A 26,111-nucleotide genomic window follows, 5' to 3' on the forward strand; every position below is an offset into this window, starting at 1 on the left:
ATTTGTTCATGGAAGTAAGTTTTAAATGTATATATGATTTGGGGGTGCCTGGGTGGCTCTTGGTGACTCTTGGTTTCGGCTCAGGTCATGATCTCATAGCTTCATTGGTTCAAGCCCTGCATCAGGCTCTGTGCTGACAGCATAGGGCCTGCTTGGGATTCTTTCTCCCCCTCTCTCTCTCTGCCCCTCCCTTGCTTGTGCTCTCTTTCAAAATAAACATTAAAAATGTACATATTTAAATGTATATGTGATTTTTATAGACTTGTTTCTACAGGGAGTCATTCTCTTCCTACCCCTGCCACTCCTTTTTAGGATCATAGAAGTTTATAAAAGTAATATAGGGAAAATGCAGTTTGGAATGTATCTTCAAGGGTATTACTTAAGTCCTAAATTTTACAGTCCTTGAACCTCTAGAATTGACTAGGTCTGCTGATAGGCTAATTACTTTTGATGTGTTAAAATTGCTTAGAAAATGACAGAATGTACAAATTGCTTTAAGAATATAGATTTTTAATTTTTTTTAGTGTTTATTTTTGAGAGAGAAAGAGAGAGACCTATGTCAGTTGGGGAGGGCAGAGAGGAAGACAGAATCTGAAGCAGGCTCCAGGCTCTGAGCTGTCTGCTTAGAGCCTGATGTGGGGTTCAAACTCATGAACCATAAGATTATGACCTGAGCTGAAGTTGGACGCTTAACCAACTGAGCCACCCAGGTACCCCAAGAATATTTTTTTTTTAATCAAATGGCCCTACATTAAAATCTATAGGAGTTAAGCAGAGAGCAGCAAGAGATCCCCACCTCCCCAGGTTTTGGTCATATTTAACTGGCCTGGTTCCCTTCAAAATAATCTATTTTATTTACCTCTATTACACCTCCCCAGGTTTTGGTGATATTTAACTGGCCTGGTTCCCTTCAAAATAATCTATTTTATTTACCTCTATTACACCTCCCCAGGTTTTGGTGATGTTTAACTGGCCTGGTTCCCTTCAAAATAATCTGTATTTTATTTACCTCTATTACACCCCACCACCCACCCATCCTGTCTTAAAGTAAGAGTTTTCTCTCCTGTTAAAATACCTAAGAACTTGTTTCTGTTCTGAGGAAATTGGTAGCCATCAGACAGGAGCTCTTCCTGGGCTGCCTAGCTTTGCGCACCGGTCCCTAAGTACCATCTCCCTGCCCCTGGCCTCCGTGCCATGCTCTTCTTGGGCTTTTTATCCATCTATTTTAGGAACCTCTAGGATCTTTTCAATCCTGCACCCCTCCTTTCTCCTATACATCAAGGTTCCCTGTGTCTGGCCCTTGCCCCACAGCCTGTAACACGTGCCCAACTATCCAAAGTCTAGAGCTAACAGTAGCTCTTCCGAACAAAGTTCCGTTAAAGGAGTCTGGTGTCCTCTATCCTCACTCACTCTTCAGTGTACCCACATCTGCTTTTGTCTGTACTCTTGAGTTCGTCGATGACCTCTGATTCACCAGACCGGCCAATGCTCTCACACCTGGTCCTGTGCTGCTTTTACTGTTTCACGCCCATCTGGCCCCTTTGAAGCTCCGTTCTCTCTTGGTTTCAGTGCTTTCACCCTCCTCTGTCCCCTTTTCCAACCTCGGTCCTCCTCTGCTAGATCGTCGTCACAGGCCTCCTCCCCCTTAAATGTTGGGCTCCTCCAGGTGGGGAATCTCATTCCTCACCTGGAGGACTTTAATGACCACTGCAAGGCTGAGAGTCCCACCGTGTGAATTCTAGCCCACAACCGCGTGCTTCTCCTGCTGCTCTCTGGACCTCTCCCGCTCCAGTTCCCCCAGGAGTCTCCTGACTCCCCACCGGCAGCACGGACTCACAGCTTCACCCACTTTGTCCACGGTAGCGACTTTCCTCCCCTACTGGTCTCGAGAACTTCGCATCCTTCAGGTTCCAGCTTAGACGTCATCTTTTCTGTGGCTCCTTCTCTAACCAACGAGATGAAGAGCGACCCACCCTCGTCTCCTGTACAGCCACTGTCCCTTGCACACGGTTCTGTTCGTGGCGCAGGTTGGTGTGATGGTTGGCCTGTTCCTTGCCCACGTTACTATTTGTGGCACATGTTGGTCTGGTGACTGGCTTGTTTCTGAGGGGCAGAGACTGTGTCGTCATCATCGTGCCTCAGGGCCTCCTGCAGGCCGCCCATCTTGGGTAGGCATTAACAAACCCCCAGTCCCAGTGTTCATGAGCTGCTGTTGTGGTTAATCTATTATAGTGAACTGTTTATGTGGGTAAGATTTATTTTTATTTTTAATCACTTTATTTTGTTCATCGTGATAAGGGTACTCTTTAACCTCCATCCCTGATTTTCCCCTTTCCCTTACTCACCTTCCCTCTGGTAATCGTCAATTTGTTCTTTATAGATAGGAGACTGTTTCTTGCTTTGCCTCTCTCATTTTTCCCCTTTTGCTCATTTGTTTTGTGTCTTAAATTCCACATATGAGTGATATCATATGGTATTTGTCCTTCTCTGACTTATTTTGCTTAGCATTATACTCTCTAGCTCCATCCGTGTTGTTGCAAATGGCAGGATTTCATTCTTCTTATGGCTGAATAATATTCCATCGTGTGGGTGGATGGGCGTATACACACATCTTCTTTATACATTCATCTATCAGGGGACATTTGAGCAGCTTCCAAAGTTTGGCTGTTGTAAATAATGCTGCAATAAGCATAGGGGTGTATATATCTCTTTGAATTAGTGTTTTCAAATTTTTTGAGTGAACACCCAGTAGTGCTATTCCTGGATTATTGGGTAGTTGTATTTTTTTCAATGTTTATTCATTTTTGAGAGACAGAGCACAAGCAGGAGAGGGACAGAGTGAGAGGGAGACACAGAATCCAAAGCAGGCTCTAGGCTCCAGGCTGTCAGCACAGAGCCTGATGCAGGGCTTGAACCCACGAACTGTGAGATCATGACCTGAAATGGAGTCGGATGCTTAAACCACTGAGCCACCCAGACACCTCCAGGGTAGTTCTATTTTTAAATTTTTGAGAAACCTCCATACTGTCTTCCACAGTGGCTGTGCCAGTTTGCATTTCCACAAACAGTGCAAAAGTTTTCCTTTTCCCCCCACATCCTCACCAACACTTGTTGTTTCTTGTGTTGTTGATTTTAGCAGTTCTGACAGGTATAAGGTGATAGTTCAGTCTAGTTTTGATTATCATTTCTCTGATGATGGGTTATGTTGAGCATCTTTCCATGTGTCCATTGACCATCTGTATGTCTTTGGAGAAATGTCTTCATATCTTCTGCCTATTTTTTAATTGGGTTTTTTTTTTTGGTGTTGTATAAGTTCTTTATATATATGTGTTTGTGTGTATATATATATATATCATATAATTTTTAATAATCTGTACACCCATTGTGGCATTCAAACTCTTGACCTAAAGATCAAGAGTTATAAGGTCCTCCAAATGAGCCAGCCCTATGTGTCTAAGTTTTTTTTATATATATTTGAATACTAACCTTTTAATCAGATATGTCACTCACAAGTATCTTCTCCCATTCAGTAAGTTGCCTTTTAGTTTTGTTGATTGTTTCCTTTGCTGTGCAGAAGCTTTTTATTTTGATATTTCCCCCAGCAGTGTGTTTTTGGGTTTTTTTCCTTGCCTCAGGAGACACATTTAGAAAAATGTTGCCATGGTCAATGTTTGAAAAATTACTGCTTGTACTTTCTTCTGATTTCTATGATTTTGTGCCTTACATTTAGGTCTTTAACCCATTTTGAGTTGATTTTTATGTATGGTGTAAGACAGTGATCTGGTCTTATTCTTTTGTATGTAGCTGTCCAGTTTTCCCAACATCATTTGTTGAAGAGACTTTATTTTTCCCATTGTATATTATTGTCTCCGGTGTTAAAGATTAATTTACCATATAACTGTGGGTTTATTCTGGGCTTTCTCTTGTGTTCTGTTGATCCATGTCTGGTTTTTTGCCTGTACCATACTGTTTTGATTACTACAGCTTAGTAGTATATCTTGAAATCTAGGATTGTGATACCTCCAGTTTTATTCTTATTCAAAATTGCTTTGGCCAGTGAAGTCTTCTGTGGTTCCATACAAATCTTAGGATTGTTCGTTCTAGTTCTGTGAAAAATACTGTTGGTATTTTGACAAGGTTTACGTTAAGTGTGTAGATTGCTTTGAGTAGTATAAACATTTTAACAGTGTTGCTCTCCTGGGGCACCTGGATGGCCCAGTTGACTGAGCATCTGAATCTTGATTTCGGCTTCAGGTCATGATCCCAGGGTCATGGGACTGAGCCCTGCTTTGGACTCTGCATTGACTTTGGAGCCTGCTTGAGATTCATTCATTTGCAGCCCCCCCATTTGTTTTTATTTTTTGTAGTGTCTTTATCTGGTTTTGGTATCAGAGTAATGCTAGCCTCATAGAAGGATTTGGAAGCTTTTGTTCTTTCATTTTTTGGAATAGTTTGAGAATAGGTATTATCATTTCTTGAAATGTTTGGTAGAATTCATTCTATGAAACCATCTGTTCATGGATTTTCATTTTGGGGAATTTTCTGATTACTGATTCAGTTTCATTGCTGATAATGGTCTGTTCAAAATTTGTTTGTTCTTGATTCAGTTTTGGGAGGATGTATGTTTCTAGGAATTTATCCATTTCTTTCCAATATGTTAGCACTAATTTTTCACAGTATTATCTTACAATCCTTTGTAATTCTGTGGTGTCAATTATTTCTCCTCTTTCATTTCTGATTTTGAGGGTTTTTTTTTTTTTGAGTTTGGCTAAAGATTGCTCTTTAAAAATTTTTTTTTGATATATGTTAAATTTTGAGAGAGATAGACAGGATGTGAGTGGGCAGGGCAGAGAGGAAGACACAGAATCCGAAGCAGGCTCCAGGTTCTGAGCTGTCAGCACAGACCCTGATGTGGGACTCAGTCAAACCCGCCAACTGTGGGATCACAACCTGAGCCAGAGTCAGACGTTTACCCAACTGAGCCACCCAGGTGCCCCAAGATTGATCATTTAAAAGGAGTAGCTCCTGGTTTCTTTGACATTTTTGCTATCATTTTTAATACTCAAATATATTTTTCTGCAGTTTTATATTTTAATAATATAAAAATATATAAAAAAATAATATAAAATATGTATTTTGGTTTTGTTTCAGAATATAATTTCATTCTCTAACGATTATGTTTCATTTAATTTCTTCTCTGAACTTCTTTTCAAGGTGCTTTTTCCCCTCTTTGGTTTTAGACTCTTTCATGTTTTAGAGGTTTCATTCAGATATTTAAGAATGAGGAACTTGAAAGCTGACTAGAAATCAAGAAAGTAGGAGGGACTTGCTGACTGCCATTTTTACCAAGATTCATCTGGCTTAGCTATTTGTTGGGAGCTGCTGGTGTCCTCTGGAGTATGTTATCCTTTAGGGACTGTCACCAGCTTAGTTTCCTCCCAGGGGGTGGAGCCTGGCTTGTCAGCATTAGGAAGATGGCAAGATGGCTGGATGCAGGAGTCCAGCTCCAGCAGGTCCAGGGCTCCCTGAAGGATGGATGGTGTAGGTGAACTGGAGCGAGAGAGCCTGGGCTTCTCTCTACTCATCAGGCAGGCGTCTCTGCACTGACCAGAGAGTCAGCTTTATTTATTGAAAAAATGTATGGGGTACAAAACAGTGGCAATTGCCTTAGAGAGTGATTTCTAATGACAAATTCTTTGGTATGTAAAAATTTCCCAGAACACAGATTGGTGGAAGACTCATGCATATTCTTTATTAATAGTGACTGAAATAGGTGTCTAGATGCTTATCACATGGGGAAGGAAGGGATCTTTAGCATTCAAATACAAGGCAATGATTTTAGAATAGCAAAGGCAAGAGTTAGTTCTTTTGTGAGCAGGGGTTAAGAGCCTGTTTTTTCAAGGGGAGGAAAAACAGGTTTAAAAATGTAATATTTGCTCCTATAATCACAAAAGAAGAAACTTCCAAAAGTTTTTTCATAAGGTACAATTCACATATTTTTAGCATAAGAAGGCAAGTCACTCCCTGATATCAGTCAGTGAGGTGCCTTGGGGGTTGGTGCTCAAGCAGAAATTGAGTGGGGGTTGAGTGGGTGGAGACACCAGTCAGGCCGGTCATCCTCTAATGGTGGTTTACTGTGCATAGGCTGCTACTTTTTGTTTTTAATATTTTTAAATGTTTATTTACTTTTGAGAGACCGAGCACCAGCTGGGGAGGGGCAGAGAGAGAGGGAGACAGAATATGAAGCAGGCTACCAGCATAGAGCCTGACATGGGGCTGAGCTCCCCAACTGTGAGATCATGGCCTGAGCTGAAGTTGGAGGCTTATCCCCCTGACCCACCCAGGCGCTCCTAGGCTGATACTTTCTGAAGTCATCCTTCAACTGTCTTCCATCCTCTCTAGTCTGTAGAGCATTTCTTTTAGCCTTAGTGGATTTATTTAACTAGTTGCCTATTGATGGACATGGACTTTTTAATACATTTTTCACTATTGTAAATAAAGCAATCCTTATGAACATGCTTATGAAATACTCATGTAAGTATTTCTATAGGATAATTCCTAGAAGTAGAATTGCCCTGGGAAAGGAAATGGTATATGTTTATTTTTTAAATTATGAAATACGTAGAAGATAAAATTTACCATCTTAAAGATGTTTGTGGTATTAAATAGATTAATTATGTGTGCTACCATTACCATCATCCATCTTGAGAACTTTTCTTATAAAACTGAAACTCTATACCCATAAATAACTTTACATTTTCCTCTCCACCAAGCCCCTGGCCACTACCATTCCAATTATTTTCTCTTTTGACTACTGTGCTCAAATTACTTCATAAAAGTGGAATCATACAATATTTGTCTTTCTGTGACTGCTTTATTTCACTTAGTATAATGTTCTCATGGGTTCATTCATATCGTAGCATATTGCAAAAATTTTAAAGGTTGAAAAATACTCCATTGTACGTATGTACCACATTTTGCTTAACTGTTTGTCTGCTGGTAACACTTGTGTGCTTCCATGTTTTAGCTGTGAGTGGAAATGCAGCTCTGAATATAGATGTACAAATACCTCTCTGAGACCCTACTTTCAGTTCTTTTAGAAGTGGAATTCACACATTATATGGTAGTTCTATTTTTAATTTTTTGAGGAATCGCTAATTTGTTTTACACAATGGCTGTACCATTTTACATTCCTGCCAACAGTACGCAGGATTCTGATTTCTCCATATCCTCGACAAAACTTGTTTTCTGAGTTTTTTCTCCCATAGTAGTCTTCATGAGTGTGAGGTGATAGCTCATTGTAGTTTTGATTTGCCTTTTCCTAATGATCAGTAATAGGAACCATCTTTTCTTGTCCTTATTGGCCATTTGCATATCTTCTTTGTAGACCATGTTCAAGTACTTTGTCTATTTTTGATCTGGGCTTTGTTTGAGTTTCAGGAGTTCTCTGTATATTTTGGTTATTAACCCCGTATCAGATATATGATTTGCAAATCTTTTCTCTGGTCTTGTGTTTGTGTTTTAACTCTGATAGTGGCTTCTGATGCACAGAATTTAAAAATTCTTATGTCCTCTCTTGTCTTTTTTCTTTTGTTACCCGTGCCCTTGTTCTATCCAGAAATCCTTGCCAAAACCAGTGTCATGAAGCATTTGCCCTGTGTGTTCTTCTAAGAGTTTCATTGTTTTTTGTTTTGCATTTAGATCTTTGATTCAGTTTGAATTAGTTTTGAGTATGAGGTTAGGTAAAAGTTCACCTTTATTCTTTTCCATGTGGATTGTCCGTTTTCCCAGCACCATTTGTTGACAAGACTGTTGAATCATGTTGGCAGTCTTATAAAAAATCATTGACCATATACACAAGGGTTTATTTCTGGCTTCCCTATCCTATTCCACTGTTCTTTATGTCTGTCTTTATGCTAGTACCACAGTGTTTGATTACAGTAGCTTTGTTATAAGTTTCAAAATCAAGAAGTGTCAGTCCTCCTGCAGTGCCTTCTTTTTCAAGATTGTTTTGGCTATTTAGAGTTCTTTGGAATTTCATTTTTTTATACTGAAATATTTAAAGTGTTTTTCTTTCTGTAGATTCTGTAGCTATGTTTTTGGGAGGGAGGTTACCATGGGGATTACATTTATCCTAAAGTTATAGCACTAATTTGAATTTATACTAGTTTAACTTAACACACACAATAACCTTGCTCCTTTATGCTCTGTCCCCACCCCTTTTGGCTACTGATGTCACAGAATTACATCTTTGTACACTGTGTACCCAAAACAAAAATAATTCTTTTAAATGTGTTAGTCTTTTAACTTATGTAGAAAGTAATATTTGGATTTCAAAGACAAATTATAATATTTTAAGCCAATATTTTTTTCTTTAAGTGTGTTACTCTTAAATCATGTAGAAAACCAAAAGTACAGCTGTAAACCATTGTTATAATAACTGTCTTTTGTAATTGTGCATATATTTACCTTTATCAAGATGTTTATTTCTCCACATGGCTTTGAGTTACTGTCTAGGGTGCTTTTATCTTACCTTGCAAGACTCTGTTGAGCATTTCTTGAAAGGCAGGTGTGGTGGTAATGAACTCCCTCAGCTTTTGCTTTTCTGGGGATGTCTTAATTTCTCCTTCACTTTTGAAAGGCAGTTTTGTGAGCACTTTGAATATATTTGCATACTGTCCTCTGTCCTCCAAAGTTTCTGATGAGAAATCTGCCGATCTTCCTAGCCTGGATCCTGTCTATGTGATGATGTAGTGTCTCTCTTGCTGCTGTCCAGATTCCCTTTTGAAAGTTATATTATGTAGTGTATCTCTTTGAGTTCCCCTTATGCTTCATTGACCTTCTCGGATGTTTATATTCATGTTTTTTCTCAAATTTGGGAAGTATTCAGCTGTTATTTCTCTAGTTACTCAATCCGTGTTCTCCCTCTTCTTCTAGGACTTCCGTGATGCACGTTGATCTGCCCTTTGGTGTCCTGTGGCTCTCTTAAGCTCTGTTTGGTTTTTAATCTTTTTTCTTTCTGTTCCTCAGACTCAGTAATTTCCATGTTCTATCTTGCAAGTTTTCTGAGTCTACTGCCTGTACAGATCTGCCTTTAAACCACTCAAGTGAATTTTTCATTTGTTATTGTACTTCTCACCTCAAGAATTTCTTCTTTCTTTTTAGGTTTTCTATCTTTTTATTCATATTTTCACTTTGTTTATGCATTTTGTCTTCCCCCTTCTCTTCCTTTAGATCTTTTGAATGTCTTTTTGATCCTTTGTCTATTATATTTGCCGTCAGATCCTCTTTGGGGACAGTTCCCATTGAATTGTTTTTCCCTTTGGGCTTTACTTTTCTGTTTCTTTGTATGCCTTGTAACTTTTTTCATTATTGAAAACTGGACATTTGAATATAATGTACTAAGTCTAGATAGCAAATATTCCTTCTTCCCCAAGTCTTCTAATATGGTTTTTTTTTTGGATTGTTATAGGCTGCCTCTGTGCTGAGGTCAGCCTTAGTAGTAAACTTAAAGTCTTCTCCTGTATTTTCTGAGACTTTTGGTGGCCATGAGCAGTCATGTTCTAATTTTCTCCATAAATGCAGTTGTTTTTTAGTGTCTGGCTCTTAAATGGGGAAAAACAGAGAAATGAAGGGGGAGGGGAGAAGCAAAAAATGCTGGCCCTTTATTTTTATTTATTTTTAATGTTTGTTTATTTTGAGGGAGAGAGCACAAGCAGGGGAGGGGCAGAGAGAGAGGGACATACAGAATCCAAAGACGGTTCTAGGCTCTGAGCTGTTGGCACAGAGCCGGACATGGGCCTCAAACTCAGGAACTGCGAGATTGTGACCTGAGCCAAAGTTGAACACTTAACTGACTGAGCCACCCAGGCGCCCCAGAATACTGGTCCTTTAAATCCCTTGGAAGTTTAGCCCACTCAAGGGGCTTAAAGCAGTGAGAGCTGGTACAACAAGAGAGGCTACTTGCCTCTCTGTCTGCATCTCTGTGATCAGAAGCAGCAGTGATCAGAGCTCAGCTCTCCAATATTTGGAGTACAGGGGTCTTTTGGGTCACCTGGTTCCTCAAGCTATTCCAGGAACACATGCACTGGGGGAGTTTGGGCAGCTGCTGCCTTCCTAAGTGCTTTAAATCGACATGAATTAACCACAGTTCACCTTCCAAACTTTCCCTGGTGGTTGTAAGCCTTCAGAAGATGCCAGAGGCCCAAAATAGTTACATCAGGCCAATTCTGCCAGTGCAGTTGTTTTCTAGGCGGGGAGACAGACAGTTTCTTGGTGTTTCCATACTCCATTCATCTTAGTAGAATCTTCCCCCAAGTGTCTGTGTGTTTTGAAATTTACTTGATATTGACAAATTGGAGCCTTTCTCCCTGTAATATGAGAGATTGTATGCATTTATATTCATATTAACAGTTTACTGAAGTGCCTGTTTTCTGTCCATGACAATATTAGGCATGGTATTTTAAAAATTTTTATTTATTTTTGAGACAGTGTGTGAGCGGGGGGAGGGGCAGAGAGAGAAAGAGAGACAGAATCCGAAGCAGGCACCAGGCTCTGAGCTGTCAGCACAGAGCCCATGAACCATGAGATCATGACCTGAGCTCAAGTCAGCTGCTCAACCGACTGATCGACCCAGGCACCCCATTTCATCTTTTTTTTAAATTGAATTACAGATGACATGCAATGTTATATTAGTTTCAGGTGTATACTTTTTTTAAATTTCTTAATCTTGCAGGCAAAAAATATTGTTTTATTTGCATTTATTAGCAAGAAAGAAATTTATACTCTGTGAATTGCTACTTATAACATTTTGACAAATGACTTAAATTTGGTTGTAGTCCTCTATATTTATTTTAAAGCTTAGTAAAATATGAGAGAGGAGTAAGTATGGTCACTCTAGGATCTTTATGATTTAATTTTTCCTATTCAGGATGTTTTGCACAAGTTTTGAATGTGTTAATTTATATCTCAGCCTTATATTTTTGTAATAACCACATCTTAATTTTATATCTAGCTATATAATGTTTGTATTAACCATTTGCAAAATATTCTGTGCCTGTAAAAGCATTCTGTCAAATATGATGTTATAACACTCATGAGGTTGGTTATTTTGCAGATAAGGAAATTGAGGCTTTGAGAGATTAAGAAACTTGCCCATATGTCTAACGTGTTTGTTCAATAATAATAATAAAAAGGGCAAGGAGTCGTAAGGTCAAGTTGTAGCCCTGCAACTGATTCATTTAGTCAGTTCTTACGTCTTTCTTATTACTTGTAAAGTGAATTTTTTGTGTGTTAGCAGATAGTATCCAAAAGGTAATTGTTATTTGATAATAGTAATATTATTTTTAAATCTAGAAATGAATACTGAAACTGAACAGGCACTTCTCCATCATGCCAGAAATGGCAATGCTGAAGAAGTTCGACAGTTACTAGAAATCATGGAAAGAAATGAAGTCATTGCTGACATTAATTGCAAAGGTAAGTTTTGAGTGGGTTTTTCAGCTTTTTCTTGTGAGTATGCACAACTCTGTCATTTATTTAGCACTAATCTTTTCGGTCTTGCTAGAAATAAATTCCCAGATCTTTTCCTGGAAAGAATCTTTATAAGAGTAGGTAAAAGATCTCTCGTAGTCCTAAGTCAGAGAAACTGAGATCTAGTCTTAAGGTTCAAGGTCTAGGACAATTTTATCAGCTACAAGAGTGACCCTGAGCCTACAAGATGCATGCTATGATAGGGAATTATAGTTAAATCAACCAATTTGAGTGTTCAGTTTATGCCCAAGTCCACCACTTGCAGGTGGTGTTAGGCAGGATCCCTGTCCTCCTTGAGAATAGTCTAGAGGGTTAATAGATCAGACTAGTCTACACTTCACGGTATGTACCAGAATATGGAACCCCAACGTGTCCTGGGATCCCATAGGAGAGGTCTGGAACTGAACCTAGAAAGATTAGCTTCTTAGAGGAAATGATTCTAAGATGATCTGTAAACAATGTGTAGAACTTGACCAGGTGAAAATGGAGAAGAAACGTGTTCAAGGGAGAAGATACAGCATGTGCCAAGGTCCTGAGGTGAGAGCAGTCTAGGTGGCAAGGGCCTGCAGGAGGAAGGATGAGGAAAGGGAAGGTAAATAGCAGCCAAATCCTGCTGCCCCTGTGGCAGTGTTGTATTATACTCAAGTGTGCAGCAAAGATCTGACATTTCATTGCTCTTAATTTTGGTTCTTATTATCTAGTAAGACTCTACCAGTCTGGTAACCCATATCCTCATTACTTGGGATTTTATCTGGAGTTGGGACTCCATTTTCTGTCCTACTCGCAGAGCTAACAATTTTCTAAATGCTGCAGAAAAGGTTCTTTATCAGTTCCCTGTTTCCGTTCACCCTCCTGACATGGTGCAGGTTTTCAACGAGGGCTGCTTTTCATGAACTACTGTGCCAAGACAACCAGGTCTTTGTCAGATGAAGGCAAGATGGTTAGAGACTCAAACCTTGGAGCCAACTAGAGATCATTTACTTTGAACGTAACACACCCATTGTGTCTCCCTTCCACCCTTTTAAGAATGAGGACGTTGAGTTAGTGAGTCAGGAAGGTGGCACCAGAATCTGGGGCTTGTGGGTTCTAATCCATTACATTTGTTATGCTTCTAACTATGTCCTGTCTCTCATTCATCAGCAGTGCAATATGAAGGGCAGATGGGCCAATGTATGGGAGTACCTTGGTAAAGAGAAATTTTTGTTATATAGGTAATTTTATACATCTAAAAATGCCTTATCTTTTTCCATTTTTAGGAAGAAGTAAGTCGAATTTGGGGTGGACACCTCTTCATCTGGCCTGCTATTTCGGACATAGACAAGTGGTCCAGGATCTGTTAAAGGTATATATACAGCTCTAATTGTTTTTTGTTTGTTTGTTTGTTTTTGTTTTTTTTTTTTTGAGAGCAGGCGAGCACATGCACAAGTGTGGGAGGAGCAGCAGCAGAAGTGGGGAGAGAATCCTAAGCAGGCTCCATGGTCACTACAGAGTCTGATGTGGGGCTCCATCCCACCATCTGTGAGCTCACGACCTAGCTGAAATCCAGAGTTAGACACTAAACCAACACTTAACCTATGGCTCTAATTTTTAAATGAATAAAATAAATATTTCTGTTATGGAAATTATGAAAGTCTTAGAAAAGCCAACTAACCATAATGGCTTATTTAAAGCAATAGCTCATCACTAACACATTTATTTGTTCTTTGCTAAGTATGTGAATTAGGTTAGCCTGATAATTAATTACAATTTTATTTTCTTAGTCATTTGATTTTTCTGTTACTGACTCTTTAAAATTGCAAAAATGGGTGTATGAATTAATGTGAAGATATTATTAGTGTTTTTTTTTAACTTAACAGTTAAAAAAAAAACCCAGAGCACATCTTAAATGATTCAAAAATTATGTCAGAACCCTTAATGAGCACCATGATTTAAAGACCTCATATTTTTCAATTCTATAATTTTTCTCACATATTAGTATTTCTGAAATTATGTCTTCAAATTTAATTAGTAAACTGTACATTTAAATAGTGGCATCTTTTTTCTTCCCAAGAACTTATTAAATTGGTGGAGAAAACATGGTATTCAAGAAGAATATTTGAGACAGAATGCATGAGCAGGAGAGAGGAAGAGAGAGGGAGAGAGGATCCCAAGCTGGCTCCGTGTGTGGGTCCTGCTGGAGGGCTCAACCTCCCTGTGAGATCATGACCTGAGCTGAAATCCAGGGTCAGATGCCTTACCCACTAAGCCACCCAGGAGCCCTCGAAATGTGGTGTTTCATTCAGACAGTTCATTTTTCAATATTTGGGTCTCTAAAGTAAAGTGGAGGTCTATAGATTTTTAAAGAAAAGTAGCTTTTTACTCCTCTACCTGTCATGTGAACTTTTACCTTTCAGGAAGCTTTATTGTTTTACTATGAAATAGAATGTTAGCAGTGACAACCAATCAATATTGACAATGATTTTAATTTTGAAGTATTTAATATATTTTGGGTGCTCCTGGCTGGCTCAATCTACAGAGCATGCAACTCTTAATCTCAGGGTTGTAAGTTTGAGTCGCATGTTGGGTGTGGAGATTACTTAAAAATAAAATCTTTGGAAAAAAAGAGAAATATTTAATATTTCCTGACACGTGGAAGATGTCTGAAGTTTTCATCTTTGTCAGGCTGGTGCCGAAGTGAATGTATTGAATGACATGGGAGACACACCGCTTCATCGAGCTGCCTTCACAGGACGAAAGGTGAAAAATTCCATATTCAGTGTTTGCAAGTGGAGTATTTGAATGAGCAGTCACCTGTGTTTTTTATGATCCTGACTAGCAACTGGGAAAAACCACAACAAATACATAAACCAGCATTTTGGGTCAAAAGACCACAAGCTCTTAGAATGAACAGTGAGGTCAGGTACTCTGGCCTCCTGATACGGACTCCTTCTGTCCCCATGTGTGTCCTTTGGGGATGGGGAACTCCTGATTATTCCTTTTTTTTTTTTTTAAACCTCTCCATTGAAGTATAATTTTATGTTGCATGAAGCGCACATTTCGTTGATTCTTGGTGTATTTACACAGTTGTACAGCCATCACCACAATCCAGTTTTAGAACATTTCATCAGCTCAGAAAGTTTCCTTGTGCCTCTTTGTGTTCATCCCTGCTCCTCTCCCACACCTCAGGCTACCTACCACTGATTGGCTTTCTTATCTCTAGGATGTTGGTCTTCTCTAGAAATGTCTTTTCTAGAAATTTCTTACAAATGAAATCATACAAACTTTGTGACTGGCTTCTTTAATATGGTATTACTGAAGTTTATCAGTGCTGTAGTATCCATGTATCAGTAATTTCTTCCTTTTTATGGCTGAAGATCATTCCATTTTATGGCTATGCCACATTTTTTAATCTTTTCAGTTTACTGAAAGGACTCTCTTCCTATTGTATTGCCTTGGTACCCTTGTTGAACTGAATTGATCATAAATAGGTTTGTTTCTAGACTTTCTGTTCTCTTCCTTTGATCTATGTCTATTATTACATCAGTACTATACTTCCTTTATTGCAGTAGCTTTGTAATTAAATTTTGATATTGGGTAGTCTGAGTTTTCCAACAGTGACTTCATTATTTTGGCTATTTTCAGTCAAAAGTTTGTTTTTCTGTATGAATTTTAGGGTCCTATTCTACAAAAACACCTGTTGGAACTTTCATTGAGGTTGTATTGTCTAGAATCTTAGACCCATTTGGGGAGAATGGCCACTTTAACCATATTGAGTCTTCCAATCCATGATTGTGAAATGCCTGTCCCTTTATTTAGATCCTTAATTTCTCTCTGCAGTGTTTTGAAATTTTCAATGTACAGGTCTTATATCCCTGTTAAATTGTTTTCTAGGCATTATATTCTTTTTGATGCTACTTTGAATGGAATTTCTCATTAAATTTCCTTTTCTGATTTCGGTTGCAATTATATAGAAAGATTGGTGTTTTTTTTGTTGTTGTATCCTATGTACTTGCTGAACTTGTTTATTCTAGTAGGTTTTTGTAAATTCTATAGCATGGTCTACACTGGATGTTATCTGCAAATAAAGACAAATGAACTTCTTTTATGTGGATACTTCCCCCCCCAACCCCCACTCTCTATTTTACTAGATCCTAGTATACTATTGAATAAATGTGAGAGCAGAAGTCCTTGCTGTTTGATCCTAGGGAAATAGCATCTAGTCTTTTGCCACTAGGCGTGGTGTTTTTAAGTTTCTCTTAGATGCTCTTTATTAGGTTGAGGAAGTGTTCCTCTATTTCTGGTTCTTGAAAGTTTTTATTATGAATAGATGTCAAATGCTATTTCCCTGTCTTTTGAAACGATCATGATTTTTTTCATTAGTCAATTAATGTGGCATATTACATTAATTGATTTGGGGATATTAAGCATTCCTGTGTAAATCTCACCTCATATTGGACAATAATTGTTTTTATGTGTTGCTGGATTCTGTTTGCTGATACTTTAAGGACTTTTTGGGTCTGTATTCATGGGAGATCCTGCTCTGTGGTATTGTTTTCTTGAACTGTGTTTGTTTGGCTTTGGTAACAGGGTAAGGCTGGTCGTATAGAAGGAGATGCAATTGTTCTTTTCTCCTGTTTTCTGAAATAGTTTGTGAAGGGCTGGCTTCGCTACTTTTTTAAATATTTGCTAGAATTCACCAGGTAAGCTATCTGTGCTTGGACTTTCAATAATTTAAAATCTTCCCACACAGAAACAACTTAATTACTTTATGTAGATCTGTTCCAATTTTCTATTTCTTACCAAATCCATTTTGGTTATTTTGTCTTTCTGGGTATTTTTCCATTTCACCTAAATTGTCTAATTAGCTGGCATAAAGTTGTTAATATTCTGTTGTTTTCGTATCTGTTGGGTTGGAAATAATAGCCCTTCATTTATTTTTGCTAATTTGTGTTTTTTTCCATTGGCTAATTTGGCTAAAATTTGTCAATTTAAAAAAAAAATTAATGTTCAATTTTGAGAGAGAGAGAGAGAGAGAGAGAGCGAGCGAGCAAGTGCGCGAGAGTGAGAGCAGGGGAGGGGCAGAGAGGGAGACACAGAATCTGAAGCAGGCTCCAGGCCCAGTCTGATGCAGGGCTTGAACTCATGAAATGGGAGATCATGAACTGAGCTGAAGTCAGATGCTCAACTGACTGAGCCATCCAGGTGCCCCACTTTGTTCTTTTCTAGTATACGCACTTACATCTATAAATTGTCATTTTAGCTGCATACAATACATTTTGACATGTTGTGTTTGTTTTTTCATTTAAGACAACTTTCTGATTTTTTTTTTTTTGTGATTTCTTCTTTGTCCATAGGTTTAGAAGTATGTCTGCCACACATTTGGAATTTTCCAAATTTCTCTCCATCATTGGTTTCTAATTTAATTTCCCTTATGATCACATAACATACTTTGAATTATTTTTTGAAGAATAGAACAGTCTTTTAAAACATATCAGGAATTAATCTGTGATATAGCACTTGATCTGTCCTGGAGAATGTTCCTTGAGTGCTTGTAAATAATGTATACTGTGCTGTTTTGGGGGTGGAGTATTCCATGAATGTCCATTGAGTTAGTTAATAAGGTTGTTCACATTTTTTATCCTTAACTGATTTTGTGTTTTTTATCAAATGTTGAGAGTGTGGTATTGAAGTCTAGCTATAATTCTGTCAGTTTCTACTTCATGAATGTAGGGACTCTGTTAGGTCCATATCTATAATGGGGTTTATGGAATATATTATATGGCATATATCTTCCTCATGTATTGACTTTTTTATCATTACAAAATGTCTTTGCCTTCAGTAATATTTCCTGTCATAAAGCTTGTTTTATATTAATATAGCTAGTCTACCTACCTCATAGTTAACTGGTTGCATTGTATGTCTTCCACTCCTTTCATTTTCTACTTCTCTGTATCTTTGAGCATAACATATCTTGTAGACAGCATACAGTTGTGTGAGGGTTTTTTTAGTATAGTTAACACAATATTACATTAGTTTCAGGTGTACAACTTAGTGATTTGATGGGTTTATTACACATTTTGCTCTGTTTACTGCAAGCATAGCTTCCATCTGTCCCATTACATCACTATTACAATATCGTTGACTATTCCTTCTCATCCGCTTTTTATTTCAATGACTTATTCCATAACTGTAGGCCTGTATCTCCCTCTCCCCTTCACCCATTTTACCCACGCTCTCCCCTCCTCCCCTCCCCCTCCCCCCTCTGGCAGCCAACAGTTCTTTATAGTTCTGATGCTGCTTTTTGTTTGTTCATTCATTTTGTTAGACTTCATTTATGAGAGGAGTCCTATGACATTTATCTTTCTCAGTTTGATTTATTTCACTTAGCATAATACCCTCCAGGTCCAAAGATGTTGTCTTGAATGGCACGATCACATCATTTTTATGGCTGTGTACATTTCCTGTGTGTACATGTGTGTGTATGCGTGTGTTGCATCTTCCTTATCCATTCTTCTACTGATGGACACTTAGGTTGCTTCCATGTCTCGATTGTTGTAAATAACGTTGCAGTAAACATGGGGTGCATCTTTTCAAGTTAGTGTTTTAATTTTCCCTGGGTAAATTCCCAATAGTGGAATTATTGGATCATATGGTGTTGCTGTTTTTAATTTTTTGAGAAACCTCCATAGTGCTTTCCACAGTGGCTGTACCAATTTACATTTCTACCGACAGTGCATTAGGAGTTCCTTTTTTCCACATCCTTGTCAACACTTGTTTCTTGTCTTTTTTTATTTTAGCCAGTCTGACAGGTGTCAGGGGATTATCTCATTGTGGTTTTCATTTGCATTCCCCTGATGTGTGATCTTGAGCATCTTTTCATGTGTCTGTTGGCCACCTGTTCAGTTGTGTGTTTTTATCCATCTGACAATTTCTGCCTTTTGATTTAGTGTTCAGTGTATTCACATTTAATTAATAACAGTTTTGGATTTATAGCTTTGATATTTGTTTTCTATATGTCTCAGTTTCTTTGTTCTTTTGTTCCTCCATTACTGCCTTCTTCTGTGGTACAGATATTCTTTAGTGTAAAATTTTAATTTTTCTGGATATTAAACTTTTTTAAACATATTTAAATAGTGTCACACTCTATCTGCTAAATTTAACATAGCCCACTGAAAGTCAGTTTCTATTATTTGCATTTACCTCATAATAGGCATCTTATTTCTTTGCATGTTTTACACATTTTATTCAAAATTGGACAATTTTTAAAAGTTTTTAAGTTTATTTACTTTGAGAAAGAGGGAGAGGGGGAGAATCCCAAGCAGGCTCTGCATTGTCAGTGTGGAGCCTGACCAGGGCTCAGATCCACGAACCATGAGATCATGACCTGAGCCGAAACCAAGAGTCAGACGCTTAACCCACTGAGCCACTCGGGTGCCCTCAAAATTGGACATTTATTATAATGCATTTTAGCAACTCTGAATTCTGACTTGTCTCCCTTCAGGTTGTTATTTTTTTCTTTTTTAATTAACTTGTCTGGTGTTCACTTGTGAGATCTGGAATATGCCCGGCCTGATATCTCTGTTCTTTGTTAAAAAATTGTTTTAATGTTTCAGCATTGTTTCTGCTAGTGACTGAATATGTCCCTCTAAAATTCATTTGTCGAAATTCTGTCCCTGCAATGTGATGCAATAAGGAGATGGAGGTGGGTGTGGGATAGGAACGGCCCGTGGCTTCAAGGCTGACTTCGCCTGATGATCTTGCCTGCCATCAGTTCCTGTTGGGTTGCCTCTCAGTTTTGTTGTCTTAACTGAATATCCAGCACATGAAATGATTCAGTTTTGTTCATTTTTATGCTCATTTTTCAGGATGGCTGTCCTCTGATCTTTTCATATCTCTGTAGCCAAAAATTGCTTCTCCCCTTCTTCCTGATTTTGTTATTTTTTTGGATTATTTGAATGCACTGGTAAACTAACTATGATAGAGGGGCTCATTACTGACCATAGTTTAATATCCCTAAAGATTATTTTAAAATCATATATGAGGAGGATTTATGTGCACTTATCACAAGTTAATGAGTTTATTATAGTTCACATTTTTTATGCATGAAAACTGAGCCACCCAGGCGCCCCCTGCTGGTATTTTATAATAAAAATTAATATACCAGAATTTTAAGATGTATTTAGTATTGCTTTATTTTTCAAAGGCAGTTAGCATTCTGAAATTTTTATATCTTTATGATAAGTATAAGATAGGGATACAATCAATAGTAAACCATGGGATTGTGGTACTGAACCTTGTGTTTACTATTTTCCAGCAGAGCTGAGAATACATTTAAAATACATACTTCCTAGGGGCGCCTGGGTGGCTCTGTGGGTTAAGCATTTGACTTTGGCGCAGGTCATGATCTTGAGGTTCATGAGTTCGAGTCCCGCGTCAGTCTTTGTGCTGACAGCTCAGAGCCTGTAGCCTGCTTCGGATTTCGTGTCTCTGTCTCTTCCCCTCCACCCCCGCCCCCAAATAAATACAAAAAGATTTTTTAAAAATAACATGCTTCCTATGTTCTGTGTCTTAGGAACTGTGTATCTCTTACCACCTGGCATATAGAAGATACATATAATCCTGGGGTTTATATAAGTAAGTTTATCTGTCTTGTTCCTCAAGATCCTATCTCTCATGCATATATATTAAATGCCTACTATATATGAGGCATTGTACAGATGACTTGATATGTATCGTCTCATTTAATAGAGAATGACAACCCTGAACTATAGGCATAAACATTGCTATTTCTTATTGGTTGGGCTTCCGAGAAAGCCAGCTGAGTGAAGATTAGTGTGCAGCAGGTCATTGGGAGTGCTGTGGGATCACACTGTGGCAGGGAGGGAAGGAGGCAGGAGTGCGCAGAGTTGCACTCTTATGGACCACCTCAGCCATCCGTGGGGAACTCTGCAGAAGACATGACCCATCAGAACTGTCCCACTTAGAGGTGAGGGAGCTCAATACTGGTGATGGTCAGTCAGCGGATACAGGCTGCCTGGGTTGCTGTAGTTGGCCTTTGGGCCACACCACAACTGAATCCTTTTCTCCCTCCTCTGCTGTCTATTCTAGATACTTTCCCCTTGGCTTGCACCAAGCCGTAATCTTCATGGTTTACCCCATACTGTGACTCAGGCCCCCATCACTGGAGGTCTGCGAAGGTCATGCCTTTCCTAAGCTTGCGATTTCTACCCTTGTTCATTTACGGTCAAAACTGGACTAGAGAATACCAAGAGATACCTACGTGTATCATCTGCATGCCAGACATGTGCCTCCATTTCCCCACTGTGTATAGTCCTCTTTTTTCTGATGTTCAGGTTCAGTTACTTGACTCTTCTTACCTCCGGGACTTTGATAGAGAAGCCAGTTGTTCATGCCTCCCCTCTCTTGGCCTTGAATCAGAGCATTATCCTCAGGTGTGGATTATGCTACCCAGAGTCAGAAGAAACCAGTCAGCCATTGTGATTCCTTCTCTATTTTGGGAAGTGCAAGATGGAATAATTCATTCTTCACCTGGAAGACAGTGTCCTGGCCTTACCCAGACCACTGAACTATACACTTATTGACATCACATAATCCCTGAATTCTTCCCAAGATTTATTTCCCACTCCCTAGAGCATCATGTCTTACTGAGGCTTTAACATTCTAGCCGCCTCTTGTTCATCTGGTTCTATTAAAATGTCATTGATAAAGTGAACCATGTGATGTTCTGAGGGATGGCCAAGTAGCTCTGGGGCAAAACTGTACATGTATACTGTTGTCTGTGGGAATACAAACCAGTTTTGATCTTTCTTCCCAATAGGAAAAGACTGCATTTGTCAGATTAGTTGCTGTGTCCCATGTCCTTAAGTAGTATTAACTTGCTCTAGCAGAGACAGCATGTCTGTCAGAGTGGCTATACTTGGGGTTATTTGAGTTTCTGCAGGTCCACTGCAGTCCTCCACATTTATCTGGTTTTTGCAGTGTCAGACTGGTGAATTAAATGGAAAAATGATAGGGACCATCACCTGTGCATTTTGAGGTTTAAGGGTGGCACTAATTTCTCCTGTTTCTCCCCATATGGGGTATTAGTTTTGATTTATCTTGGCCAGGGGTTGGGGGAGGGCAATTGTAGAGCCTTCCATTTGGCTCTTACAGTATAGGCCAAGGGAGCCGTGTGAGACTTTGACAACAACTGTATCTCTTCCAATTATGTGCTCACAGACTGGGGCAATGACTATTGGATGTGATTGTGGACCCGGTGTATACACTGAGCCAGACCTGGGCCAAGGTTTCTTTATCATCTCGCCCTCACGTATGCCCCCTTACTAAGGGGACAGATGACACTTTGGGTCTCTTGGCATCAGTGTCAGCTTGGACCTTATGCCTAACAATTCCTGAAATGTTTGGATATTCCCTTTTCCCCAGTGTAGTTACTTGAGTTAAAGGTCATTGGTCCCCTTGGGAATAGTCTAGGAAATTCATGGCTGTGTAGGTTTGGTTTGGTGTTGCAAAATCTTTCCTTCCAGAATCAGGTCTCTCCTTTAAGGATTTTCAGGCCAAAATTGATTGAAGTCCAGAAAACTGGACAGGGTGACATGACTTCTTCAGTGACTGTCTTCAGCTTCTGACCATTCATCACTGACTTTTTTTTAATGGTACAAATTTTTTACTTGGGTGCTTCCTAGCAGCGTGGACAAAGTATTAGCCCCTAATAGGTGTCAAAATGCTAAAAAATGCCATCACAGACAGTAGAAGGTTTTTAAATAAACAGGCTTGCTAGACTGGATATAGCACATAAGATCATACCAGGTCATGTTGTGCCTGGAAGGTCCTAGAGGATACATCATTTACCAAAATGAGAAGAAATGGCCGGTGGAACAAGCACGAGCATCACCGAGAAACTTACTAAGAATTATCCTCTCAAGTCTAGGGTTGCCATTAGGAAATGCCGTTGCAGACCTGGTTCACTGATGGTGGGGTGTGTGGGGTGGGTTGTGTCCTAGGACCCTGAAACCATAGACACCTGGAGGTGGTACTTAAACACCAGAATCCAGGTGGATGTGATTATAGTAACTAGCAGGGAGTTCAGAGGAGCATGGTCAGTAGGACTGGCCTGCAGAGAGTTCTGGAAATGGCTAACAACATGGCATTCCTGAGGACAAATTACATGGGCATAGCAGATACTGCTTTTGTCTTTTATTTATTTATTTTTTTGCCTTTTTTTTTTTTTACTCATTTTTGCAAGATGGAGAAACTAGTGCCTCAGACAAATTCTTCAGTAACTTACTAACATTTGTTAGACTGACCCACTGGCTGCTCAGTTCTTTTTCTTTTTTCTCCCTCTCTCTCCCTCTCTCTGTCTCTCCCATGGTCAGTAGAAATTAGCCAAACACTATCTTCAGGTTTACTGATCTTTCCTGACCATTGCCCTGATGTCTACTGATACCATCAAAGAAGGTATTCCTTATTTCTGTTACTATGATTTTTATTTCTGACATTTTCCTTTAACTCTTTTTATAGTTTGCACTTCTCAGTTGAAGTTCTCTCACTCAGTCCAGCTTTTCCACTAGACCTTTTAACGTAATCCTAGTTTTAAATATTTGATCGTTTCAACATCTTGGTCATTTCTGTGTCATTCCGTTGACAACCTTGTCTCTTGACAGTGGATTGCTGTTTCCTGCTGTTTGTGTGTCTGGTACCTTTTTAGGGGATATTAAAACAGTGTGTGTAAGCTCAGAGAAACCGAGGTACTAAGTGTTGGGCCTGGAAGTGAGCATACCTCTTAGTATGGGAGGTCCAGTCTAGTGTGAAGTAGGTCTGAGCTTGGGTTTTGCTGTTGCCATGGTTACCTTCTGTGCACTGCTGGCTTCAAAGCTCTCTTTCCAAATTCAGTATTTCCTCTGCATAAGGTGTGGGCTGATTTCTCTGGAGGGTTGTTTTTTTGTTTTCTTGGAGTTTTGGGGGGGGGGTGTTCCTCCTTTATACTAAGCTTTAGGCCTTCCTAGTGTGCCTTGTGCTTCAGAGTGCATTTCTGGCCATGCTGTTACTTCTCCCCCATGAACTGACAACTCTTGCTTGTTCTCAGTACTTGCTGGTCTTGGGGGGTGAGAGAAGGGGATGGAGTGAGTTCGTTGTCCTGGTCCAGCCTCCATCTTAAGCCTGGTGTCCTGTTTAAGGGACAGGGATTTCTTAGATGGTGACCCTGCCCCTCCCATAAAGGTAGCAGACCTTCAGTGGTTTGGATCCTTAATTGTTTCCTGTACCTCCCCTTGGCTGAGAGGGTCTTCACTGTGCCCTGTGGGTGAAAGATTGGCTGACCTTCCCACTGCAGTGTTGTTCCTTAAGGAATAACCTGAGGCAGAGAGGCTTGCCTGGGGCTTTATGTCTTCCCTGCAGCTGTGGCAGCCCCCCTCCTCCGGGCCCTCACCACTGAGGGAAAGGCGCTTTCTGGTCACCTACCTACCTGAACTCAGCTCCATCCCTTTTTTAAGCACCAGGCAGAGGTCCTTGGGGAAGAGCCTTCAGGTGCCTACAAGCTTCCCTCATACCTGTGACTCACAGAAGTTCTCATGCTAACCTTTCAGCCTCTAGCAACTCATTAAAAATTTCAGCTGAATTCTTTTATCTGATTGTTTGCCAGTCCTGATCTTTCTCCTATACCTACAGCAGGTGAGCCGGTGCTTACTTTGGGGCGGTTTCCTTAGATTCCAGACTACAGGCATATCTCAGAGATATTGCGGGCTTGTTTCCAGACAACTGTGATAAAGCAAATGTCACAATGAAGTAAGTCAAATGAATATTTTGGTATCCTATTGCATATAAAATTTACGTTTACGCTATAGTCTGTTAAGTGTGTGATAGCATTGTTTAATGAAACAGTGTATATAATTAAAAATACTTTATGGATAAAAAATGCTAACTATCATCCATGCTTTTAGCAAGTCATAATCTTTTTGCTGGTGGAAGGCCTTGCCTCCAGATTGATGGCAGTTGCCGAAGGTAGGGGTGGCTGTGGCAGTTTCTTAAAATAGGACAACAATGCAGTTTGCCACATGGATCCTTTCATGAACCATTTCTCTGTAGCATGTGTGGCTGTTTGAGAGCATTTTACCCACAGAACTTTTTTTCACAATTAGAGTCAGTCTTCTCAAATCCTGCCACCAACTTAATTTATGTAATATTCTGACTTCTGTTATTTCAACAGTCTTCTCAGCATTTTCACTGGGAGTAGATTCTGTCTCAAGAAACCACTTTCTTTGCTCATCCATAAGGAGCAGCTCCTCCTCTGTTCAAGTTTTATCACGAGATTGCAATTCAGTCACGTCCTCAGACTCCACTTGTAATTCTAGTTCTCTTGCTGTTTCCACCACATCTCCAGTGACTTCCTCTGCAGAAGTCTGGAACCCCCTGGGGCACCTGGGTGGCTCAGTCGGTTAAGCCTCCGACTTCAGCTCAGGTCAGATCTCATGTTTGTGGGTTCGAGCCCCGCGTCAGGCTCTGTGCTGACAGCTAGCTCAGAGCCTGGAGCCTGCTTCAGATTCTGTGTCTCCCTCTCTCTCTGACCCTCCCCCTCTCATCCTCTGTCTCTCTCTGTATCAAAAATAAATAAAGCATTAAAAAAAAAAGAAAGACTTTTAGAAGTCTGGAATCCCTTAAAGCCATCCATGAGGGTTGGAATCCACTTCTTCCACACTCCACAAATATTGACAGTATTTTCACTTCTTCTTTTGAATCATGAATGTTCTTAGTAGCATTTAGAGTGGTGAATCCTTTCCAGAAGTTTTTGTTTACTTTGTTCAGATCCATGAGAGAGTTCAGTATGGCAGCTGTGACCTTATGAAATGTGTTTTTTAAGACAGGAGACTTAAAAGTTTGAAATTGCTCCTTGATCCATGGACTGCAGAATGGATGTTGTGCTAGCAGGCATGAAAACAACACTAATCTCTCTACATCCACATCAAAGCTCTGGGCTAAGCAGGTGCATTGTCAATGGGCAGTAATATTTTGAAAGGAATCTTTTTTTTGAGCAGTAGGCCTCAACAGTGGCCTTAAAATATTTGGTTAACCATTTGTAAACAGACGTGGTATCATCTAGACTTCACCGTTCCATTTCTAGAGCACAAGCAGAGTAGCACAAGCCACAGTAGCCCCTCACAAGAGAGTCAGCCTGTCCTCTGAAGCTTTGCAGGCAGGCATTGACTTCTCTCTAGGAGTAAAAGTCCTAGCTGGCATCTTCCTCCAATAGAAGGCTGTTTCATCTACATTGAAAACCTGTTTCGTGTAGCCCCCTTCAGTAATGATCTAGCTAGATCTCCTGGATCACTGCGGCTTCACCCTGCACTTTGATGTTATGGAGGTGGCTTCTTTCCTTAAGCCTCAAACCACCCTGCGAGCTTCAGAGTTTGCTTCTGCAGCTTCCTCCCCTCTCTCAGCCTTGACACAATTGAAGAGTGTTAGGATCTTGCCCTGGATTAGGCTTTTGGTTTAAGGGAATATTGTCGCTGGTCGGATCTTCTCTCTAGAGCGCTAAAACATTCTATCAGCAGTAAGGCTGTTCCTTTTTTTTTTTTTTTTTTTTTTTT

The 26,111-nt window shown here is 39.6% G+C and overlaps 1 protein-coding gene across 2 annotated transcripts in view; it reads left to right on the forward strand.

The window, feature by feature from the left end:
- The window catches only part of OSBPL1A (oxysterol binding protein like 1A), a 226,604-nt gene that overhangs the window by 7,990 nt on the left and 192,503 nt on the right, over positions 1-26,111 (forward strand). For both annotated transcript variants that reach the window (XM_029921355.1, XM_029921356.1), the window contains 3 exons: positions 11,356-11,478; positions 12,789-12,874; positions 14,194-14,268. In XM_029921355.1, the coding sequence (XP_029777215.1) occupies positions 11,356-11,478; positions 12,789-12,874; positions 14,194-14,268 (284 nt within the window). The remainder of the gene's footprint in view (positions 1-11,355; positions 11,479-12,788; positions 12,875-14,193; positions 14,269-26,111) is intronic.

Source organism: Suricata suricatta, chromosome 14, assembly GCF_006229205.1.
Source record: "Suricata suricatta isolate VVHF042 chromosome 14, meerkat_22Aug2017_6uvM2_HiC, whole genome shotgun sequence".
Classification (NCBI taxonomy): domain Eukaryota; kingdom Metazoa; phylum Chordata; class Mammalia; order Carnivora; family Herpestidae; genus Suricata; species Suricata suricatta.